Here is an 18,784-nt window from a genome sequence, read left to right on the forward strand (position 1 = left end):
CGTTATGTTCTAGCCGTCCGGGAGTCTTCTATATTGCTTGTGAAGTAGAGGTGAAGGTGAAGAAAGGAGTATCTGAATGAATCAGAATGATACGGTGTCGGAGTCCGGTAGAAGCGTGTCATAGCATCAGGGGTTATTAGGCTCGCCCATAAATCAGCCCTACAGTGCAATGCCGTGTGCCTATTGCGAAAGTGCCTTTATTGCTTCTCGTCATCTTGTATTCACCATCAAAAACCCAATACATCCTCCTCAGAGATGTATAAAACATTGGCTAATTGACTATTCACAAGCTCACTTGATCAGCTGCCCATCAGAGAGTCAGCTCCACGATGTCACTGTACTCGGAGGACGACCTAGGGGGCTACTTCCTCCCTGATGACCCGGCTACAACTGCCCCCTCGAGCTCAGGCGACCCTTTACACGCCTTGACAGCTGCATTGGCTCTACCTTCCGAGTCGACCGCACAGCAGGATGGTCTAGCAGAAGCAGCTCTCAAATTCGAGGAGAACCCTTCCAAGCTACCTGAATTAGTACCTCAACTACTGGGCTTGATCTCAGATGGAGGAGATTCGATGTTAAGGTTCTGGACGTTGGATATGATTGCGCTTGCAGTGGGAAGGAGTGGCCTAAAGTTGGATATCAAGATGACGGGTAAGTCGTGTACATAGATGCACAATTATGCAATCACGACAAATGCTGACCCGTCACTAGTCGCTCAACAATGCCTCGAAGCTCTTGTCAAGCTCTTGAACTCCTCTTCAATAATAACGATCAAAGCGGTCATACCGATTTTCTCCACCATATACCCCTTGATATTCAGATTACTAGCGACGTCTCGACCGCCTCCCGAGATAGTGGATCTCTTCAACATGGCCAAGATGAGAATATTGACGTTCGCCCTGGACCCGAATGCTCAGCCAAACAATGTTGGAATCAGGGCTGTCTCATGGAAGTTTCTTCAGAAAGTGATATTGGCAGGTACGAGAGCAGCAGGAGCCGATCCCAGAGTGAGTCACCTATAGAACGACATATGATGCCGACCAGTCGCGTCAAGAGGAGCGAAGGTGGCTTACCCATTTTCTATGCGAATACAGCTGCAACACAAAGCGACCAATCCGAACGATGTTAATCTGAGTATGATCCAGCCCAACTGCGCGCTCAACCCTGCGGAAGTCGAGGAAGAAGGGAGTGCCTTACTCACTCAGCTGGTTACTCACCTATATTCCTTATCGTGGGTCAAAAGCGTCAAAAGCGCTACGTCCCCTATCCAATGCAGAATCGTATCCGGAAATCGATTACTGATGCCTTGCTTCCTTGTATTCCAGTGACCCGGCATTGTTACACCCAATCATCAACTCCCTCCCCATTCTATGCAAATCTCGACCGGTAATTGCGGACGCCTTGATAAGTTCGATGACGTTATGGACGCCCTCTGCTCTCGGTGCTGCAGGCAGACAACCTATGGAGATCAGAGCAGTGGAAAAGACGATGCGAATAGTCATGTCCCACCTCCTACGGTGAGCTGATGCTTGATACCCGCTACTTACTGGGCAGTCAGTAGTGCAGATTTGGCTGACATTAACATGAAACTCCCAACATAGTCATCCACCTTTTGCCAATTTCTCCGCACGGCTCAACGAAGCTCTTGTCAGGCAAAAACAACGGATGGAGTCCGCTTTCGTCGCTGAGGCTCAAGCTAGAAAAGAACGCAGAAGGAATAAAGGTAAACATCTCATGGATGAACCGATTGCCGAGTCAAGTGAACAAGCTCAGAAACGAGCTAGACTTGAGATCCGGTCGGGATCGGGAGTTGGTAGTGGTCCAGAAGCGGATATCAGTCAATTGCCTGTGGAAACGGTGATTGATGCGGTTATGGAGGGATTGGATGTTGTTCCGCTCGAACTCTTGAATACTGCTTTCGAAGTGAGTGCAATACACTTAGCCGAAGAAGGTGAACCCTTTTGGAATGCGAGGCTGATTCTTCTCATTGATTAGAATGCGAGAAGGGCTTTAGCCGATAATGGCCCCGAAGCTCTGCCTCTTATAGCGTCTATATTGGGAGTGGTCAAGGTCGAACCTAAAGAAGAAGATCTTGATGAGATTCTGAATCCCCTGGATATGGACTTGGATGACGATGATCTCCTGGTACGCTGCTTCGTTCGTCTGCCTCGTCTTGGTGGAAAAATAGCTGACCTGATCATTCAAACCCAGCTCGAAGGGCTAGATGAAATATCGGGTGAAGAGGAAATGCCAGTCACTTTCACTTCATTTGAACTACCTCCCCCGACACCCCTTGAACCGGAAGATAAATCATACGTCCTCTCATCAGCCTTGCAACGTATATGGATGACAGGTGCAGATCTGTCGACGTTACCTGATCCGAAAGAGGAGACAGACGCGATCAAGCTGGCGGTTAAACCGAAAGAAATGTGGATGTTGCTTTTAGCCAGGTTAGCAACGCGCGTCAACGGGGACGGACCCACGGATCAAGAGAGGAGGAAAGCAGTAGCGGATTTCGTAGTGGAAGATTTCGTGAACAGGTCAGTGTAACTATCCTTCTTCCCCGCCATAAAAGCCATCTATGCCGAGGTTGTCTCGCTTACTGGTTTTGCGAGGTTTCAGGTCAAAGTTCGCATCGATATGGCTGAACGAAGAATGGTACACATCCAAACTATCCGCCAACCCCTCGACATCATATATCGATAATCTCCTATCAATCCTCAATGCCTACTTACCAAAAATCGATTCCAAAGACAAAACCCTCTTCGCTTTCATAGCCGACCTACCCGAAATACTGCCTCAGCTCATTGAGTTGCTAGAAACGTTATGCCAGGATGTCGATCGTAACTTGGTCGGCTTTTTAGCCTTACGAGATATAGTTGAGACCCGTCCGCCTGCCAGGAAATCCGCATTAGATGCTTTATTGGGCCTGTGTACCCACCCAGAAAGGAAAGTAAGGGTACCGGCCATCATCACGACTGTCAGAAAGTGGGGTCCTGATTCGCCTATGATGCCGACTCTGATCAAATATGCTCTGGGCATACTGTGGAGGCTGAAAACTGGCACACCTGGCACGCAGGAAGTCAAGGTTGAAGAAGAAGATGTAACAATGGAAGAGACCGCTCAAGATGAGGATAGTGGTGATAGCAAGGAAAAGACCGATGATGAGGTTAAGGTTGATTCTGTTGAGAAAGAGAGTGGACCCGAACCGGAACAAGTGGAAAGTAAATACCTCGAAGATGTGTCGCCGGAGACAGTCCAACAGCATGTGGAATTAGCATTTGCATTGACCAAACGGAATCAACAACTCCTAGATTCCATTTTCGACTTGTATCCCCAGTTACCTTCGACCGAGATACAAGATGCGTTAGAAGCTCAACTCATACCCCTCATCCAATCGCTCGGACCAACCGAAAAATTACTGGAAATCCTGAAGAGATACGCTCCGGGTACAGAGAAATTGGTGATGCGTATCATTGGTCTATTGAGCTCCAATGGCTCGAACGCGAACTTGATTAGCGTGATCAAGAGTCTGTTGGATGATGAGACGAAAGAGGTGGAGGGGAAGTTTGTGGCGAGTGTGGTGGGTGACTTGGATAAGGTAAGTCCTCACATCTCAGTATCCAGTGTTACCCCACTTCTCCCTTTTCTGCACTGGGTAGAAGACCAGAGTATCGGTGAACGAAATGTTTCGAAAACATTGCTGACATCGTCATGATAATTGCGACAGGTTGAAATCGACAAGCAATTACCTCGGATAGTCTCGTTGCTTGCAAATTCAGAAGATAAGGATCTCGTTCGAACGGCATTCGCCTCTGTTCTGGGCAAGATGACGCCAGCGGATTTGATGGTTGCTCTGCACAAGGACGAGAGCCAATTGAAATTCACTATCGAGGGTGAGTTGACTTGGATCGATAAACAATCACAAAGGAACGGAGTAAAGACGAGCTTGAGCTGATTTACGGATAATTAAACCGTTATCATGACAATTTAGCCATCGGAATATGCTTCTCGATGACAACAGTCTTCCGATCCGACGTCTTGGCCAACTCGATGTCCCGAATCGCCGAATTACCTACTCTACCTGTAGTGTTCCTCCGAACGATCATTCAAGTAGTCACCACCTACAAATCTCTAATCCCCTTCGTCGCCAACCATGTCTTGCCTAAATTGATAGCCAAGAAGATTTGGGAGAACAAACCGATCTGGGATGGGTTCATACGTTTAGTTAAGCTTATCTCGCCGGCGAGCTTTGGCTCGTTATTGCAATTACCGAAAGAACAGTTGAAGGAAGTAATTACGAAACAGCCGACGTTAAAGAATGGTCTGAGGACATTTATAGCTAATAAACCGGGAAGTGGGAATAAGAATGCTTTGGTGGAGGTGAGTCTTCGAGGCATTCGATTGTTCTTCCCTCCCGTCAATACTCGATCCCGTTCATTGAGACGCTTAGTGCTTGGTGCTTGGCGGTTGATGACTTGATGACACATGACTGACTCGCATGACTGTTTGCTTGACAGATCTTTGGCGACGAGTCGCCTGCTCCCACACCTACACTGGCTCCGGCGACCACGGCTACCCCGCCTCCACAACAGACTCCTATCCAGACTCAGTAGATTTCCTATCGACTTTTTATCTTTGCTTAGACAGGATATCGCTCGCTCATCAGGAGATGGAGCGGCAATGACCATTACGAAAGATACTCATCTGTACCATTTATGCATCGTGCATCATGTCACTTTATCTACACCAAATGTCTTGTTATCAATAACTACTCGTAATCGCCAAGTCTCCAAGAAGAGCTACAGAAATGAGCCGCGATCCGTCCCTGACGTGAATGATTTCGCATGTCGCTTCTGTTATTTTTAGCGAGGGGACTACGACCTTTGATCATCGTGATCCTTCTACCTTGCTCCGCGATACTTCCCCTTCCGAGTCCCATCGATACCCCTTCGTCTCTCCGTTCATCTCCATTCAACATAACCAGCCCACATGGGGATGATCCGATCTCCTGCGCTTCACACTTCCCCTTGTCGTTTGTTGTGACTGAGATACTTGACGATGAGATACAGGGGCAGTGATTTTGCCCCCGTCCCATCCATGTATCCCTAAGCTATCCCGAATCATTCGTTCTCACGAAATCAGGTACATGATAGCTAGTAATCTTATAGCTAGTTTCTCGACTTCCGCAATCTTCCGCACAATCGTGATCACCTGCACCTGAATCCCTGGAACGGAATGAATTGGTTTGCGGTTTGCGATTGATGCGGGCGAAACGACGCATCCATTGCACCTACTGTCCCACTTTGCGAAGGTATTATCCGAGGAATAATCAGATTTTCCTCGGCCGAGAAGGCTGAGGTAAGCCATTACCGAAAATATACCCTTAAATACGCAGGATGCCGGCGGCAGTTGACCTTCTTTTTTCGGTGTGTGCTAAATTAACCCCTGAAATCGGCAGTCTTACAGGGAAGAAACGTCATAAAAAAGTTTATACCACATGCGTTTGCTTTTAGGATTTAGTTTGAAAAATTTCTGGGTGACAGGTGTTACTCTACTCAGAAGTCAGCCGTACACTCGTATCTGCTCACGCTCAGCTACTGGCTTCGCTTGTGTTTATACACGCCAGCTCGTTGATCCGGTCTTAGAACGGATACCAGGTAGGCCTGAATTGCGGGCGGATGTATGCTTACCCTTTTCAAAGGAAAACGAAAATTTCACATACCTCTCCACACTGGTCAGTCTTCCATGGGGGCAAATATGAGGGTACGAACCCACACGAGGAGTAGTCCAAGGGGTAAGCAGGAGAGAATATGCAATCTCCAGATCCGATATTTGGTTTTGGTATTTGGTTTTGATAGCCATGGCTTCGTCAGACGAAATTTGTCAAACAAATCGCCCTCGCGTTGCTATTACGTCCACTTCACTACTGAGTATATGAAAGCAACGGCCCGACGAAGTCTTTCGTATACATCACGAAGTTATATATTGTTATAGCACTGTCATTGTTATTGCTTTGATTGACATTTTCCATCTTCACACACTCATCATTAACCGTATTTTCCCATACGAAACTTGTTCCGCAAATCGAACACAAACGGTATACCTAGTACAGAAACAAACAAACAAACCAACATGCCGCCTAGGAGCAGTAAGAAAGCCTTGACGCTATGTCTTTTCCAGAGTTTGGCTGGTGTCTTGTTCGGTTGGTCTAACTCGGAAGGAAGTGGTCTGGTGAGTTTCTGCGACAATTCCTCATAATCATGATCTTGCTATATAAAGTGGCAATACTGACTGTATTCTGCGTCTCATACAGTTCAACATGACTTCCTACCAAACTCGATTCGGTGAATGTGATGCTAGTGGTCTCTGTACCCTCAGCACTACCAGACAAAGTGCTATCACTGGTCTATTGAGTGTCGGTGCAACGATCGGTGCCGTCGGTTCTGGTTCGATCGCAGACAGAGTGAGTTGGGGTTCGACCGCATCAAAATCCCCTCTGTATGGTGCGGTCGTGACGGTATTCGCATCAGAGAGGGAGCTATTCTGAGCAACGTAATTCGAAGGAGTCCATACTGACTACGTAATCTTACCGCACAGTTCGGTCTCCGATTAACCTGCTTGATCTTCATCTTCATTTACCTCATTGGAGCTGCTATCGAGGTAAGTCATACCAACCAGCCTCATCGAATATGTTGGCACAGTGCTGATATTCATCTCGTCAGACATCGGCTATGCAAACATACGGTCAAATCTGCGTGGCTCGATTACTGACTGGGTTGGGTGTCGGTGCGACCTCAGGTTTAGTACCTGTTTTCCAAGCCGAAGCTGCCCCACCCAGATTCAGAGGGCTTGTTACTGGTTCTTTCCAACTGTGTGTCACTCTCGGTATTTGGGGTGTAGCGATCACAAATTGGGGTATGAGCTCTTATGCCGGCGATGTTTCGTAAGTTTTGCCCTCCTATGCAGTCCTTTGGTAATTAACGATTAGAACGCTAATGATTGTCATCACCGTCCTCATAGATGGAGGGTGCCAGTCGGATTGCAAATGGCTTGGGCTTTCTTGCTGCTTATCGGATTCGTCTTGTCACCTGAATCCCCACGATTCTTGGCCAAGAAAGGGAAATGGGATCACTGCCGCAAGAACCTCGCCAATTTACGAGGAGTTCCTATCGATCATCCGGATATCGAAGTAAGTCATCCATCATTCCTTCTTCCTACTTCCAGTCGGCTAATGATGCTTCTAATACAGACTGAGATGGGTGAAGTCAGAGAAGCCACCTTGAAAGACCAAGAACAAGGAGACGCCAGCTACTTGGAATGTTTCTCCACCAAAGACCGAATTTTGTGGAGGACTATGATCGGTATCTTCGTACAAATCGGTCAACAAATCACCGGTATCAACTTCTTTTTCTCATACGGTGTCCAATTCGCTCAAACGGCCGGTATCGACAACAGTTGTGAGTATACCTCTGGACTTCATTATTCCCGGATACCACTGGCTGATCAGTCTATTGCCCCGCAGACATCTTCCAAATCATCCTGGCTTCAGTCAATGTCCTCTTCTCGTTCCCCGGTATCCTCGCTGTGGATCGAGCAGGACGACGACCTGTCTTGCTTATCGGAGGAGCTCTGATGTTTACCGGTCAGATCGTCGTGGGATCAGTCTCAAAGGCTTATCCCGATAACAAGATTGCTGGAGATGTCTTGATCGCTTTCACTTGTCTCTTCGTCGCATCCTTCGCATCCAGTTGGGGTCCCGTCGCTTGGGTCGTATGTGGTGAAACCTTCCCAATCAGATTGAGTAGCTTGTGTGTCACTCTCGTGAGTATCTTCTCGCTCATACACCTAATCTCCGCCAGACTGTCAGGACTGACTGGAATCACGATGTCTAGGGTACCGGTGCGAACTGGCTGTTCAACTTGATCATTGCTTTCGCCGCTCCTCAAATCCAATCCATCATTGGAACCGGTATCTGCTTCGTCTGGGCTGGTTGTCTCGCTTTGTCTTTCACTTTCGCATACTTCTGCATTCCCGAAACCAAGGGAATGTCCATCGAAGAGTGAGTCAAGCCAGCACTTCTTTGAGCATAGAGCATACGAATGATGCTGACCACGGGTATGTCTCGCAGAGTCGACGCTCTTTACCTCTCGCACTGCCCTGCGTGGAAGTCCAACAGTTTCAAGGCTTCCCAAGCATCCACTCAAAAGCTCGCTTCCGAAAAGGCTTACGCTCGATCGACCCACAGAGAAGGTGAAGCGGGAAAAGCTTCCAACCAGACCAGTGCCAGAACCAGCGCCGAAGGTGCCATGGTATAGCTTTATGCACATATCACACATTCTTTGCGTGAATGGACGCTTGCCTCTCATTCCCCACCATACAATCCAACATCGCATCATCTCATCGCATCATCCCGTTCATACATCAATTCAAAGTAGAAAGTAGAAGATAGAACACATACAAATACAAGCACATAGCCTTCCATACGACGTGTCATGAATAGTCTGCATAGCACCAAATCCCTTTTTGCACTGATCAAGCTCAAACCCAGAATCAGGTGGACCACATAAAACAGATACATTCTAGCAATGACAACAGAGTGATGACTACCTCGATCTACAGCGCTCAATCCTGTATATGTAATATTGTATAGACGGGCGCCGATGAATAACGCCTTACAAGCCTAGCTTTAGTTTATGTAATTGTTGTAGCTCGGCACTACTTAGAATTCCCGCCAATTCCGCCCAGGTATCTTTCCAAGCTTCGATCTGCTGACTGTCGATATCATGATCAAAGGTCAACTCCTCAGGCCTTGACTTGCGGTTGTGCAGTATTTCCAACCGAGTCGAATTATCCATAGCTACGTAAGTATCTTCTATCCTTCTATAACCTTCACCTAGCCGTGCGGAAGAATGCACCCATATCATCCTTGTAGCGCTCGTCCAATGTACCGATTTCTGTCTCCGGAACCCCTGCAACTTTTCAAGCGTATTCCATCTTGTCCAAGCATTGGGTGGGAAACTATCTGACCGATACCTCTCATCCAAGAGTGATGCAACGTGCTCTCCTCCGTAATACGTATGATCTGCGCCCAATGAGCCTATGTCCTCGTCCAGCTGCTCCAACCGATTGAGAGTGGCGTTTCTGTGGGGATCATGACTGACCAAGAGGAACTCGTCGAAATCGATATACGCCTGGTATTTATCGGTTATACCATATCGCGATAGACAGTCAGCGGCGTAGATAGCTTGGTCGGCGTATTCCCTTGAAGATGCTGGAAATTGCTCCGAAAGTACGGGCGCGTCCAACCAGGTATCGCCCAATCCCAGAATGCGGTTGAGAGAATCTATCCATGTTCTGAAGATGGGATCTCTGGAATACCAGTGGACTTGGGTGACGCCTTGGTACATATGCCATACTCTCCACTGTACCAGTTTCCTCAAGTCAACTTCCTCGGGGTTCTCGGCCATCGGCCGCAGCCTTACGGGAGAGACACATATACTCAACCCGTTCTGAGGAGATGGCGCGGACCAGTCCGAAGGCGAAATCAAATGGCTCGGCCCAGGAATGATGGATCCCACTCTTACCTCAGTGTGAGCCTGACAAAGCTGGTTGCGTAATGTGTTGTCGAGAATAGGGGTCGAGGCTTTCGGAACGCAGTCGGTAAAGTCGAACCATGTTTTGATAGCTAGTGTCCCCATCTTCAGTGAATTCAGTCCTGCCGTGCGAATATCCTGAGGCTGCTCTGTGGTCAATCCATCTTTGATCCAGCTAGGTAGGACGCATTCGACAAGGAGATATTCGTTTCTAGCTTGATTCGTACTAGTGGCGTTCACTTCTTCCGTCAAATTGCCTGGTGCATTCGTGAAAACGCAGGTGAATCTAAGAAGGTCAGAGTTAGGTGTGATTCGAGCTTGTACATCGCGTCCGATCCATTCGTCATACTCATCTTGCTCGATATTCCATATGGAGCTCACTCGAAAAGCTGTGTCGGAGCGATGCTTCGAGGGATGTATCGAGGTCGAGATGTGATACATCGTACCGTTGTAAGGATCCATGTGAGCGTAGACGCTGAATGGAGAAGAAGAAGAAGGGTTTGTGACTAGCGTGAGATGCTCCCGCGGCGACTCCGCAGCGTCCTGTCCATAGGAAGAGGGATCCGGCTCTTCGGGCAGCACCGAGCTGTCCATACCTGGGTTAGACCGGAAGATATGTTGTTCTGGTACTGACAGTTACCAGTCTGTTAGCTTTTCGGACTGTCCTTGAGCGTCTCAGAGTCTAAAACATACTTTGATCGATCGAATAAATATGCCGTCTGAGACGAGAAGATCCCAGTCTATCTATGTCGAGCCCTGTAGCATGCCCCAGGGATACTGGATCGACGAGATCTGCAAGTACCACCAACAATAGAACGGATAGTAGCGCCTTGCCTAGTCGGACAATCCATTTCGGACTGGATAGAGTCACTACCATCTTCAAGGTGTTCAGGCTATTGGATGGTGTTGTCTAATGTAACAGCAGTCTTCCATGTGAATTCAGTAAGGACATGAACGAGCGGTATCATCATGGATGCTACTCTCCTTTCCATATACATATTCTACCCCTATTTCAATGGCGTGCATCAAAGCTATGCATAGACCGTTCCGCAAAGTCAAGGACCATTACACACAATTACATGGAGCAGAGAATTCCTGTACAAAAATCCGCACAGTCCTCTACGTCACTTTGACGACCCCGGAAAAGTAGGCTAATTTCGGATTCCCCTGAACTTTATTCACCGATAATCGCATCTCTCCCTAAATGCCAAGAAGGCATATCCGCGTTTCATGTTGCATCTGGCAAGTGCCTTCGGGCTCGCAGTCATCAGTCATAGGATGCCAACCTATATGCCGGGACTAAGTGTATTTGAAGTCAGATTCGTTCTTATCTTGAACTTGTCATTTTTAGTATGAGAAGCTTGAAAGCAAAGTTTTTGGCTATTACAGGACAAGGGTACCGTATCCTTCGTAGAGACAGTGTGAATGCATGAAAATGAGATACGACAGGCTAACGAGCTACGAAGCTTTCTGCAAAGTTGCGCTAAAGCAGTCCAGCCTTTTGCTCTAAATCCATCTTGGCAGCCTCGACGCCGGTATTCCTTTGCTTTTGCCTCTTTTCCATTTCCTTTACCCACGTATACCTTATTGATCCTGCCAGGATGAAACCTATACTCACGACTTGCCATCCGGAGAGACTCTCGTTGGGAAGTAGAACTACTGCTAGTAGACTCTGGAGAACACCTCGGACTGCGGTTGATATGGTATGAGTGACCGGAGTTGTGACCGTAATTTGAAGAACGGCTGCGATAGATACCAAATAATATGCCACGCTTGATACAAGAATAGGAGTGATTATGGATTTGTGTGTCGTTGTTGCCGTTAGGAGCGATTTGAACTGGTCGACTCCGCCAGAAGTGAGTGAGAGCGCAGAGAACACCACAAAACCGACAAGCGATGTCGTATAAACAGCCCTGAATACGGGCAAGTTAGGAGCGTACAGCTTGACCACGATCGTCTCCGCGGCGGTGGTGAACGTCGATAGGATACCAAGTATGAAACCAAGATCCAGCAAGGCCATGAAGGCCTCGAATGGTCTTGGACTCGAGTCAAAGCTTGCTGAAGCAGAGTATTTGGCTATCGATCCGACGATAAATCCCAGACATATCACCAAGATACTCTTGAGTATGGCAGAGGAAATGCGATTGCCGAGAAACGCGAAAGACATCGAGACTGTGATTGGAAGTAGCAATCCTCGGGAGACTTGGTAAAATGACGCCGGGACAAGCTGGATCAACAGAAATTGATGAGTCAAGTGTTCCAGAGACAAAGGATTCATGCTCACGTTCAGACACCACACCTTCATTCCGACTGCCAGGGTCCTCATAAACAGATAAGGCCACAATCTCTTGATCTCTTTGACATCTATATTGAGTGGTCCAATCGAGTCTGACGAGACTATCTTTACTATCAACGAAAAAAGAACACATATTCCAGTTTGAAACGCCAGTAACACTTGTGGCAACGGTACGTTGTTCAACGCCCATTTGTTGAGCAATGTCACCGAAAGCGCAATAGTGATGTGGAATGAGACCGTAAGGAAGACAGTGAGTCTACTTGGTTGGTTGTCGGTGTTGTTGGTTGGAACGCTCTTCTCCTCGGTGACGTCGTGGGGCAGGGAGGCATAGCTAGACGAAGCCACATTGGCAGGTGATGGAAGGAGACGCGCAGGAAGCGATCTGATGGGCCCGAGAATCCTCATTTTCGACAAGTAACTTAGGCATACATGATCAAGAATAGCACTTAGAGCTTGATGCTCTTGAAGACGTAGCAATGCACATGCAAATATGCTGATACTCCTGGTCGTCTCGGTCATGTTGAGGACTTCGGAGAAAAAGGCAGACTACGGAAAGATAGTGAAACGGGGTTCTCGTAATAAATCTGCTAGTGAAGCTTAACACCTTAGCATCCCTGACCGATAAGTGTGAGAACATCGCATTCTCCTTCTTTCTCTCTTCTCTCACGGCTCACCCGGCTTGAGCGTGTCATTTTCTAATATCTTTGTACTGCAGGCCAACCAGCCATCAAAGGCATCTTGCGTTTGACATGTCGGGGTTCCAACGGCGCCGCACGAGGCAGGCTTTTGTGGACGAGGGCATTGGCAATTCCTTTGGTTCTACCCCCTACTATTGCATGCGATCTAATTCCTGGTGAGTGAAGTCTCCTTTCCAATTTAGCAGGATATACACTGCCAATGTTCAGCAGAGTGCTGACTCAAGGTGCTGCTGGCCTTTCTCAATTATCGGTTGTAGCAAGCTGGAAAGTACATACAATCCCCAAATTGAGCTTGCTTAGCGATGCTGTTTTCGCCAGGCTCGCGCAACAGACTTATTCTCCTATCCACAATCATCGCAGCGACTATTCTTCTTCTATACTCCCAAGCTGAGCAAGCGAACTATGTCTACGGTACGCTATCGAACTACGTTGCCCCGTCGTCATCTCCCTGCCTCGACTCTATACAGCATCAGCGACAAATCCTGCTTTCATCCTACGCGGACTCTTTACATGGTGTAACACACGTCGCCCTCTTGGACGCTCCTTGGCATCATAATGCAGGAGACTCAGCAATTTGGCTGGGAGAAGTAGCATTACTGGAAGCACTAGGAATAGAAATACGATATGTGTGTCAACACGATGATTTCAGTATCAAGGAGTTAGACGCTGCTCTGGAAGATGTACCATTAGAGCAGACGGCGATACTTCTGCACGGAGGAGGGAATTTTGGAGATATCTGGGGAGGCCATCAGAAATTGCGGAACCAGATATTGCAAGCTCTCCCCAATCGCAAGATCCGACATTTCCCCCAAACATTCGAATTTAACCTTGATAAACCTTCAGAACTGCTCAAAGAAACACAGAGAGCGTACTTCGATCATTCGGATGTGGAGATCATTGCTAGAGATTCCGAGTCCTTTGACTTGTTCAAGAGGACCTTTGATGGGATTCATCTCAAACTTACTCCGGACGTTGCCCTTTTCATCGGTCATGACCAGCAATCCCCTTTCACTCCGCCCATCATGCGATCTCCTGGTTCCGACATGAGCATTTTAGGCTTGCAAGGAGACAAGAAAGCCGTGTTCAATCCTCCTCTCTCGCCTTATCAAAATCTGTCACAAGATCCGAACCACAACCCTTTCGCATGGCCAGTGATGTCCCTATCACCAAATCCTGCCTTTGATATCGTAGTCATAGCTCGCGGGGATAAGGAGGGTGGTCAGAATCGTCAAGACGCGGACGTTTGGGCGGGATTGAAACCCTACAAGATGGCAATCAAGGATTGGGCAGACGAATGGGGACAAATCAAGCGACCTACAAAAGCTAACTTCGGTACAATCGACAATGGCGCAGGAGAAAAGACGACATTCATGGATTATTGGAATCAAGCTGCATCGCTCAGGGTGCAATGGGCAATGTCGATGATGTCCACTGGCAAGATCGTTATTTCAGACAGATTACACACTGATATCATGGCGATATTGCTTGGGATAGGACACGTAGTGATTGAGACAGGACAGCTTAGAAAAGTGGAGAAAGTCAGTAATACCTGGTTATCCGAATGCGTTATCCCGCCTCCTCCCGTCACAACCGACATCAAACGACAATCACGTCTTACAGATGCGAACACGGTATTTGTGCATGATGAGGGCGAGGCGATCAAAGCTGCTAGGATATTGCTATCTCAGCAAGCAAATGGGGTGAAATGGTCGAGGTTTAATCGGTAATGCACATATGTCGGATGGATACTTGATGTCTTCTACGGGGGTTGCATACTTGTAAGCTACATTGATTTGCCAGCTGGGATGCGTGACACGGTTGAATGATTCTCAGTGGCTCGTCAACATGCAGTATATTTTGCAGGCCTTCTTTTAAACCTCCCAAACAGTCTTACCTTTACTGCAATTGGCTAAAGCGCAACTCGCTGTGGTGTTGATACGTTTCTCCAGGCTTCAGGATGGTGTTCGGGAAGTTTGACTGATTGATGGCATCTGGGTGTACTTGAGGTTCGAGGGCGATACCGTATCTGGACTTGATTTTCAGACCATCGTGTCCAGGCTGAGCAATGTTCAACGGCTTTCCATCGAAGAATTGAATTCCAGGTTGATCCGTCCATATCTCCATCTTCAAGTCCTTGTCAGACGAGATCAATTCTGCCGCTCTTCTAAGCTTCCCAGTATGATCCCTCAACACCCAATTGTGGTCGTAATGAAAGGAATCTGGCGTTTCAATAGGACGAGATTGTCTAAAGTCGAAGGGGGTCGATTCAACCGATTTGATCTCGCCGGTCGGGATGAGTCCGTCATCGACTGGTGTATAGTGATCTGCTTCGAAAAGGAGGGAGTGTTTGCTGGTATTTTCGCCCTGCGAGCCATTCAGGTTGTAATACGCGTGCGACGTGAGATTGACAATTGTCTCTTGATCGGTAGTGGCTGACCAATCCATTCTCAACGTGTTGTTGTCAGATATCGTATAAGTGGTTTGCGCAACCAAGTTACCTGGGAAACCTTCCTCGCCATCCGCAGACTTGTATTCTAAAGTGACTGATCTTGGGGTCTGTTCTTTGATTGTCCAATTGCGCACACCGAATCCGCTGGTTCCACCGTGACATACATGTCGATTGTTTTCATTCAGGTTGATCTGATAATGTTTCCCGTTGAGTGTGAATTTACCATGAGCGATCCGATTCGCGACTCTGCCGGGTACCGCACCCCAATGTCCACCTTTGTTGGCTAAGTGATCCTCGAAAGAAGGGAATCCGAGAACTACATGTCTTTTACCTTCAGGTGCGGGGACTTGAAGGTCTTTGATGGAGGCTCCAAGGGTGATGACACCTACTTCTATTCCGCTATCTCCCTTGAGCCGGACCTCCAGGACATCTTGCCCATCTATCGTACCGATTTTGGTAGCGTTTTGCGACATTTTGTATGGTCAGATGATGACCGAAAGTGAATGGGATTGCTGATGTTGGAAAAGAAGAAAGCTGATTGCAATTGCAATCAAGGGTTCTGAACTGGGATGCTGCATGTGGGCTTTTGAATCAAGAAACGTCATCGGTCCGACCGGTTAATTAGGATGGATGATCAGCCGGGGAGGTGCTGTGGCTAAATTACGCCGAAGGATAACATATCCGCCGAAAAGGCAGGCTGAAGGGGGAAGCAGCGGGGCAGGGGCGGAAACAAGTTCGCGCGATATGCGGAAGAGACTTACGGAGGAGACGGGGTCGATACAGACAAAACCCAAAGCGGAATCAGACAAGAGATCAAGCCTGGCGACATCAATAGAGGGAAACCGGCGGATGGACAGAGACAAACAAGCGGCGGGAACAAAGGCCGAACATTCAAAGCAGATCGACTTTCATGTATTTCTATGATGCATTGGCTACAGTACTCATTTATCGACCGTGTTCTCGCTGTACACATACGTGTTCTCGCTATGCAACCTCTATGCCGCCTCGTCGGCTCGCAAGAAAGCTGTCCTCAAGTGACCCTTACCACCTCTATTATCCCTAGCAAACCATGGAACGAATTTCAGCTTCTGATCAAGTTTCTTCCAAGTCCTAGCAGGTTTGTCTGAAGTGACCGCTCGATAAGCTTGATTGTTTGAAAGTTCGTTCAACGCAAAAGTCGGTTGATTGGCCTGAAGGAGGACCACGGGTATACCGTGAATGACTTCTTCGTCTTCTTCGAAGGTGGTTGTTGACGATATGCCCAGGCCTTCGAAGTGTTCGTACTGACCTTCGAGTTGCGAGTTGTCGAAGGCTTCGGCAGTGTAAACGATAGGTCCTCGAGACACGATCAAGGTATCTTGACCAGTCGAAATATGAGGAGCAAGCAGTCGCACTGGCATGTCGAACTGTTGGGTGACTTCCGCATTATTCGACAGGGACAGGTGAAGGAAGCCAGGGTTGACTTCTTGGGCATTCTCCGAGACCTGGGTTTCGGCAAGACGAAAGATGAGGGAATAAGCTTTTAGCTGACGGATAACTATGAGAAGCATCACTCACCTTGAGGTTCTCAGCGTAGTCTGGTTTGGGTAATCGGACATCCCATTTCCACCCCTCCGGAGCTTTGAAATCCCATGCTGACTTGCCCTTCCATGGCATATCGCTTCTCATTTGGACAGTAGCGCTTTGGCCGTTGGGCAAGGAGATGTTACGAGTAGCGGAAAGGAGAATATATACATCCAGCTTGATAGTTTTCGTCGCTTCCTCAACTTCTGCTGACCAGGCGTATCCTCCTAGCATACCCAATTGCCTACTTGCGTTTGGGGGACAGCAACAAACTAGCATTTTCAGAACATCAGCATGTCGATCCAATGGGTACGAGAGCAAAAGGAGCTCACCCTCAAACCAATCATGTCGGATCTGATCCTCATCGCCCCAACTTGCCTGCTTGTTGGCGTAACTAAACTGGTTGCCCTGCAAACTTCCACCTCCCAGTACGTTATTCAACAAACAGAGCTCGAGTATGTCTCTGACCTTTCCATCTAATTCGTGCGAGAGTATACGCTCAGATGTCATCATGACGGCGATGGATGCACAAGTTTCGGCGTAACATCCACCTTCACCAGTTGATTGGGGTAGATGGTGGGGTACGGGAGAGAAACCTTCGACCTGCGAAATATCAGCTCTAGCCTAGTCGTGCATGAAGTTGAAAGCTTACTCTTGGTTCGGTACCGAAACCAGCGGTAGCATACATCTTGTTGTCCACAGCATCGCTCCACAACCTCTTAGCATCGTCCAAGAATTGCCCTCCCAGGTCAGCAGCCGCTGTCATCAGGTAGAACGCTCTGACAGAGTGACCGAGAATAGCCTCTTGATCGTGAATTGGCTTGTGCGCTTGGTGATACCTGTTACAAAACAGAATGAGTCAGAAAAAAGGTCTGGCTTTGCTTGAATCGCAGTTAACACTCACCAAACATCGTAGATAGTATCTATGGTAGGTGGGAGGATATTGTCCTTCCTTTGCTTGGCCTCCCAAACGAAGTACGGTTCACCGCCTTGATCTTCGGTTGATACTCCTCTGGCTTCTAGAAGGTATTTGGCGAACGCGAGGTGCTTGGGGTCTTTGGTGAAGCTATACAATCTCAATACAGCTAGTTCCAGTTCCGGATGACCAGGATAACCATGTAGTTGATCCTTGTTGGGACCAAAGTGTTTGATGAAACAATTGATGTTCTACCATCCGAGGATCAGAACTGTCTTACACGAACATAGCATTCAACATGCAGAGGACTCACCTTGATCATGACATCGATGAACTGCCGGGAGCCCGTGTACCTTTGATGAGCGAGAGCAGCTTCTAACAGATGTCCGGCGTTATCTGGTAAATCAGATCTGGTGAGCTTCTCTGTGTGGAAGATGTTCGAGGCAGTATCCACTCACACATTTCATGTAGATCTCTCAAGTTCTTGAATCGCCCTTCTTTGTCAACCACAGTGAAGTAGATGTTGAGATATCCGTCAGGTTGTTGAGCCTTCTCGATCATGTCTACTAATTCTTGAATGGCCGATTCGAATTCAGCAGCGTGGGCACAAGCCTTTGCATCAGGCGATGAGAGGAAATAACATGCTCCTTCGACCCTTTGTATTTCACAGTCAGCTCTGAAGCGAAAGCGGGAAAGGACATAATATTCACCATTTGCCGACGTCCGATTCCCAGAAAAGCGAGGGAGGAATACCGTCAGTCTACCAGGATAAAGCATCAGCTTCACATGCTCGACTTGCTAAGCTAAGGATTGCTCACTCGGGTCTTTCCTCCATACATTCTACGGATGTCATAAGCAGGATGCCACTTGAGCCTGAAAGCATCGTAGCTGCCTTGCTTTTTAAGCTGCTCGAGTTGAGTCTTGAGGACCTTGTCCGCATAAAGCGATCTCAATTTTCCGTAAAAAGACCCAGGTTCCACAGCTGTAGTCGGTCCTCAATCAGCTTCATGGTAGACCCAGACCCACCCGTGGTTACTCACAAGTGAGGTTATAGGTTTCTTGAGGTCTGGTTCTGGTCAGGACACTAGAGTAATCATCCTTTCCATGTCCATTCAACCCGTTGGCGGCATGATCATTCGCATTGCTGACTTTGGTTTGTCCCATCTTGTCTTGATCAATCTACTTTTCTTTGACGGCGTTTGTCGACAGCGAACGGCGGATGGCGACACGCAGTCTTATATAGCACAACATTCCGCTTGATCCTTC

At 47.9% G+C, this 18,784-nt stretch overlaps 7 protein-coding genes across 7 annotated transcripts; 3 read left to right on the plus strand and 4 right to left on the minus strand.

Annotated features, from left to right (window-relative positions):
• Positions 1-329: 329 nt before the first annotated feature.
• I303_106356 (uncharacterized protein) lies at positions 330-4,616 on the plus strand (the record flags this gene model as incomplete). Its single annotated transcript, XM_065969358.1, has 11 exons — positions 330-651; positions 712-1,007; positions 1,095-1,231; positions 1,326-1,517; positions 1,602-1,923; positions 1,996-2,145; positions 2,212-2,540; positions 2,623-3,601; positions 3,731-3,896; positions 3,995-4,383; positions 4,521-4,616. 11 exons carry the CDS (start codon positions 330-332, stop codon positions 4,614-4,616), a joined length of 3,378 nt encoding a protein of 1,125 aa, XP_065825430.1.
• Positions 4,617-6,135: 1,519 nt separating this feature from the next.
• I303_106357 (uncharacterized protein) lies at positions 6,136-8,318 on the plus strand (the record flags this gene model as incomplete). The annotated part of the gene is made up of 9 exons (XM_018411645.1): positions 6,136-6,234; positions 6,317-6,466; positions 6,601-6,663; positions 6,726-6,946; positions 7,024-7,192; positions 7,253-7,460; positions 7,526-7,824; positions 7,896-8,062; positions 8,132-8,318. The coding sequence occupies 9 exons, from the start codon at positions 6,136-6,138 to the stop codon at positions 8,316-8,318; spliced, it is 1,563 nt and encodes a 520-aa protein (XP_018259457.1).
• A 357-nt stretch (positions 8,319-8,675) lies between these two features.
• On the minus strand, positions 8,676-10,473 carry I303_106358 (uncharacterized protein; the record flags this gene model as incomplete). Its single annotated transcript, XM_018411644.1, has 2 exons — positions 8,676-10,225; positions 10,290-10,473. 2 exons carry the CDS (start codon positions 10,471-10,473, stop codon positions 8,676-8,678), a joined length of 1,734 nt encoding a protein of 577 aa, XP_018259456.1.
• A 606-nt stretch (positions 10,474-11,079) lies between these two features.
• I303_106359 (uncharacterized protein) lies at positions 11,080-12,297 on the minus strand (the record flags this gene model as incomplete). Its single annotated transcript, XM_018411643.1, has 2 exons — positions 11,080-11,823; positions 11,881-12,297. 2 exons carry the CDS (start codon positions 12,295-12,297, stop codon positions 11,080-11,082), a joined length of 1,161 nt encoding a protein of 386 aa, XP_018259455.1.
• A 595-nt stretch (positions 12,298-12,892) lies between these two features.
• Positions 12,893-14,317, plus strand: I303_106360 (uncharacterized protein; the record flags this gene model as incomplete). The annotated part of the gene is made up of 1 exon (XM_018411642.1): positions 12,893-14,317. The coding sequence occupies one exon, from the start codon at positions 12,893-12,895 to the stop codon at positions 14,315-14,317; it is 1,425 nt and encodes a 474-aa protein (XP_018259454.1).
• Positions 14,318-14,486: 169 nt separating this feature from the next.
• I303_106361 (uncharacterized protein) lies at positions 14,487-15,512 on the minus strand (the record flags this gene model as incomplete). The annotated part of the gene is made up of 1 exon (XM_018411641.1): positions 14,487-15,512. One exon carries the CDS (start codon positions 15,510-15,512, stop codon positions 14,487-14,489), a length of 1,026 nt encoding a protein of 341 aa, XP_018259453.1.
• A 522-nt stretch (positions 15,513-16,034) lies between these two features.
• I303_106362 (uncharacterized protein) lies at positions 16,035-18,682 on the minus strand (the record flags this gene model as incomplete). The annotated part of the gene is made up of 10 exons (XM_065969359.1): positions 16,035-16,523; positions 16,597-16,874; positions 16,935-17,205; positions 17,255-17,441; positions 17,507-17,769; positions 17,832-17,914; positions 17,977-18,173; positions 18,229-18,278; positions 18,337-18,500; positions 18,559-18,682. 10 exons carry the CDS (start codon positions 18,680-18,682, stop codon positions 16,035-16,037), a joined length of 2,106 nt encoding a protein of 701 aa, XP_065825431.1.
• Positions 18,683-18,784: the final 102 nt, after the last annotated feature.

The sequence above is a fragment of the Kwoniella dejecticola genome, chromosome 8 (genome assembly GCF_000512565.2).
Source record: "Kwoniella dejecticola CBS 10117 chromosome 8, complete sequence".
NCBI lineage: Eukaryota > Fungi > Basidiomycota > Tremellomycetes > Tremellales > Cryptococcaceae > Kwoniella > Kwoniella dejecticola.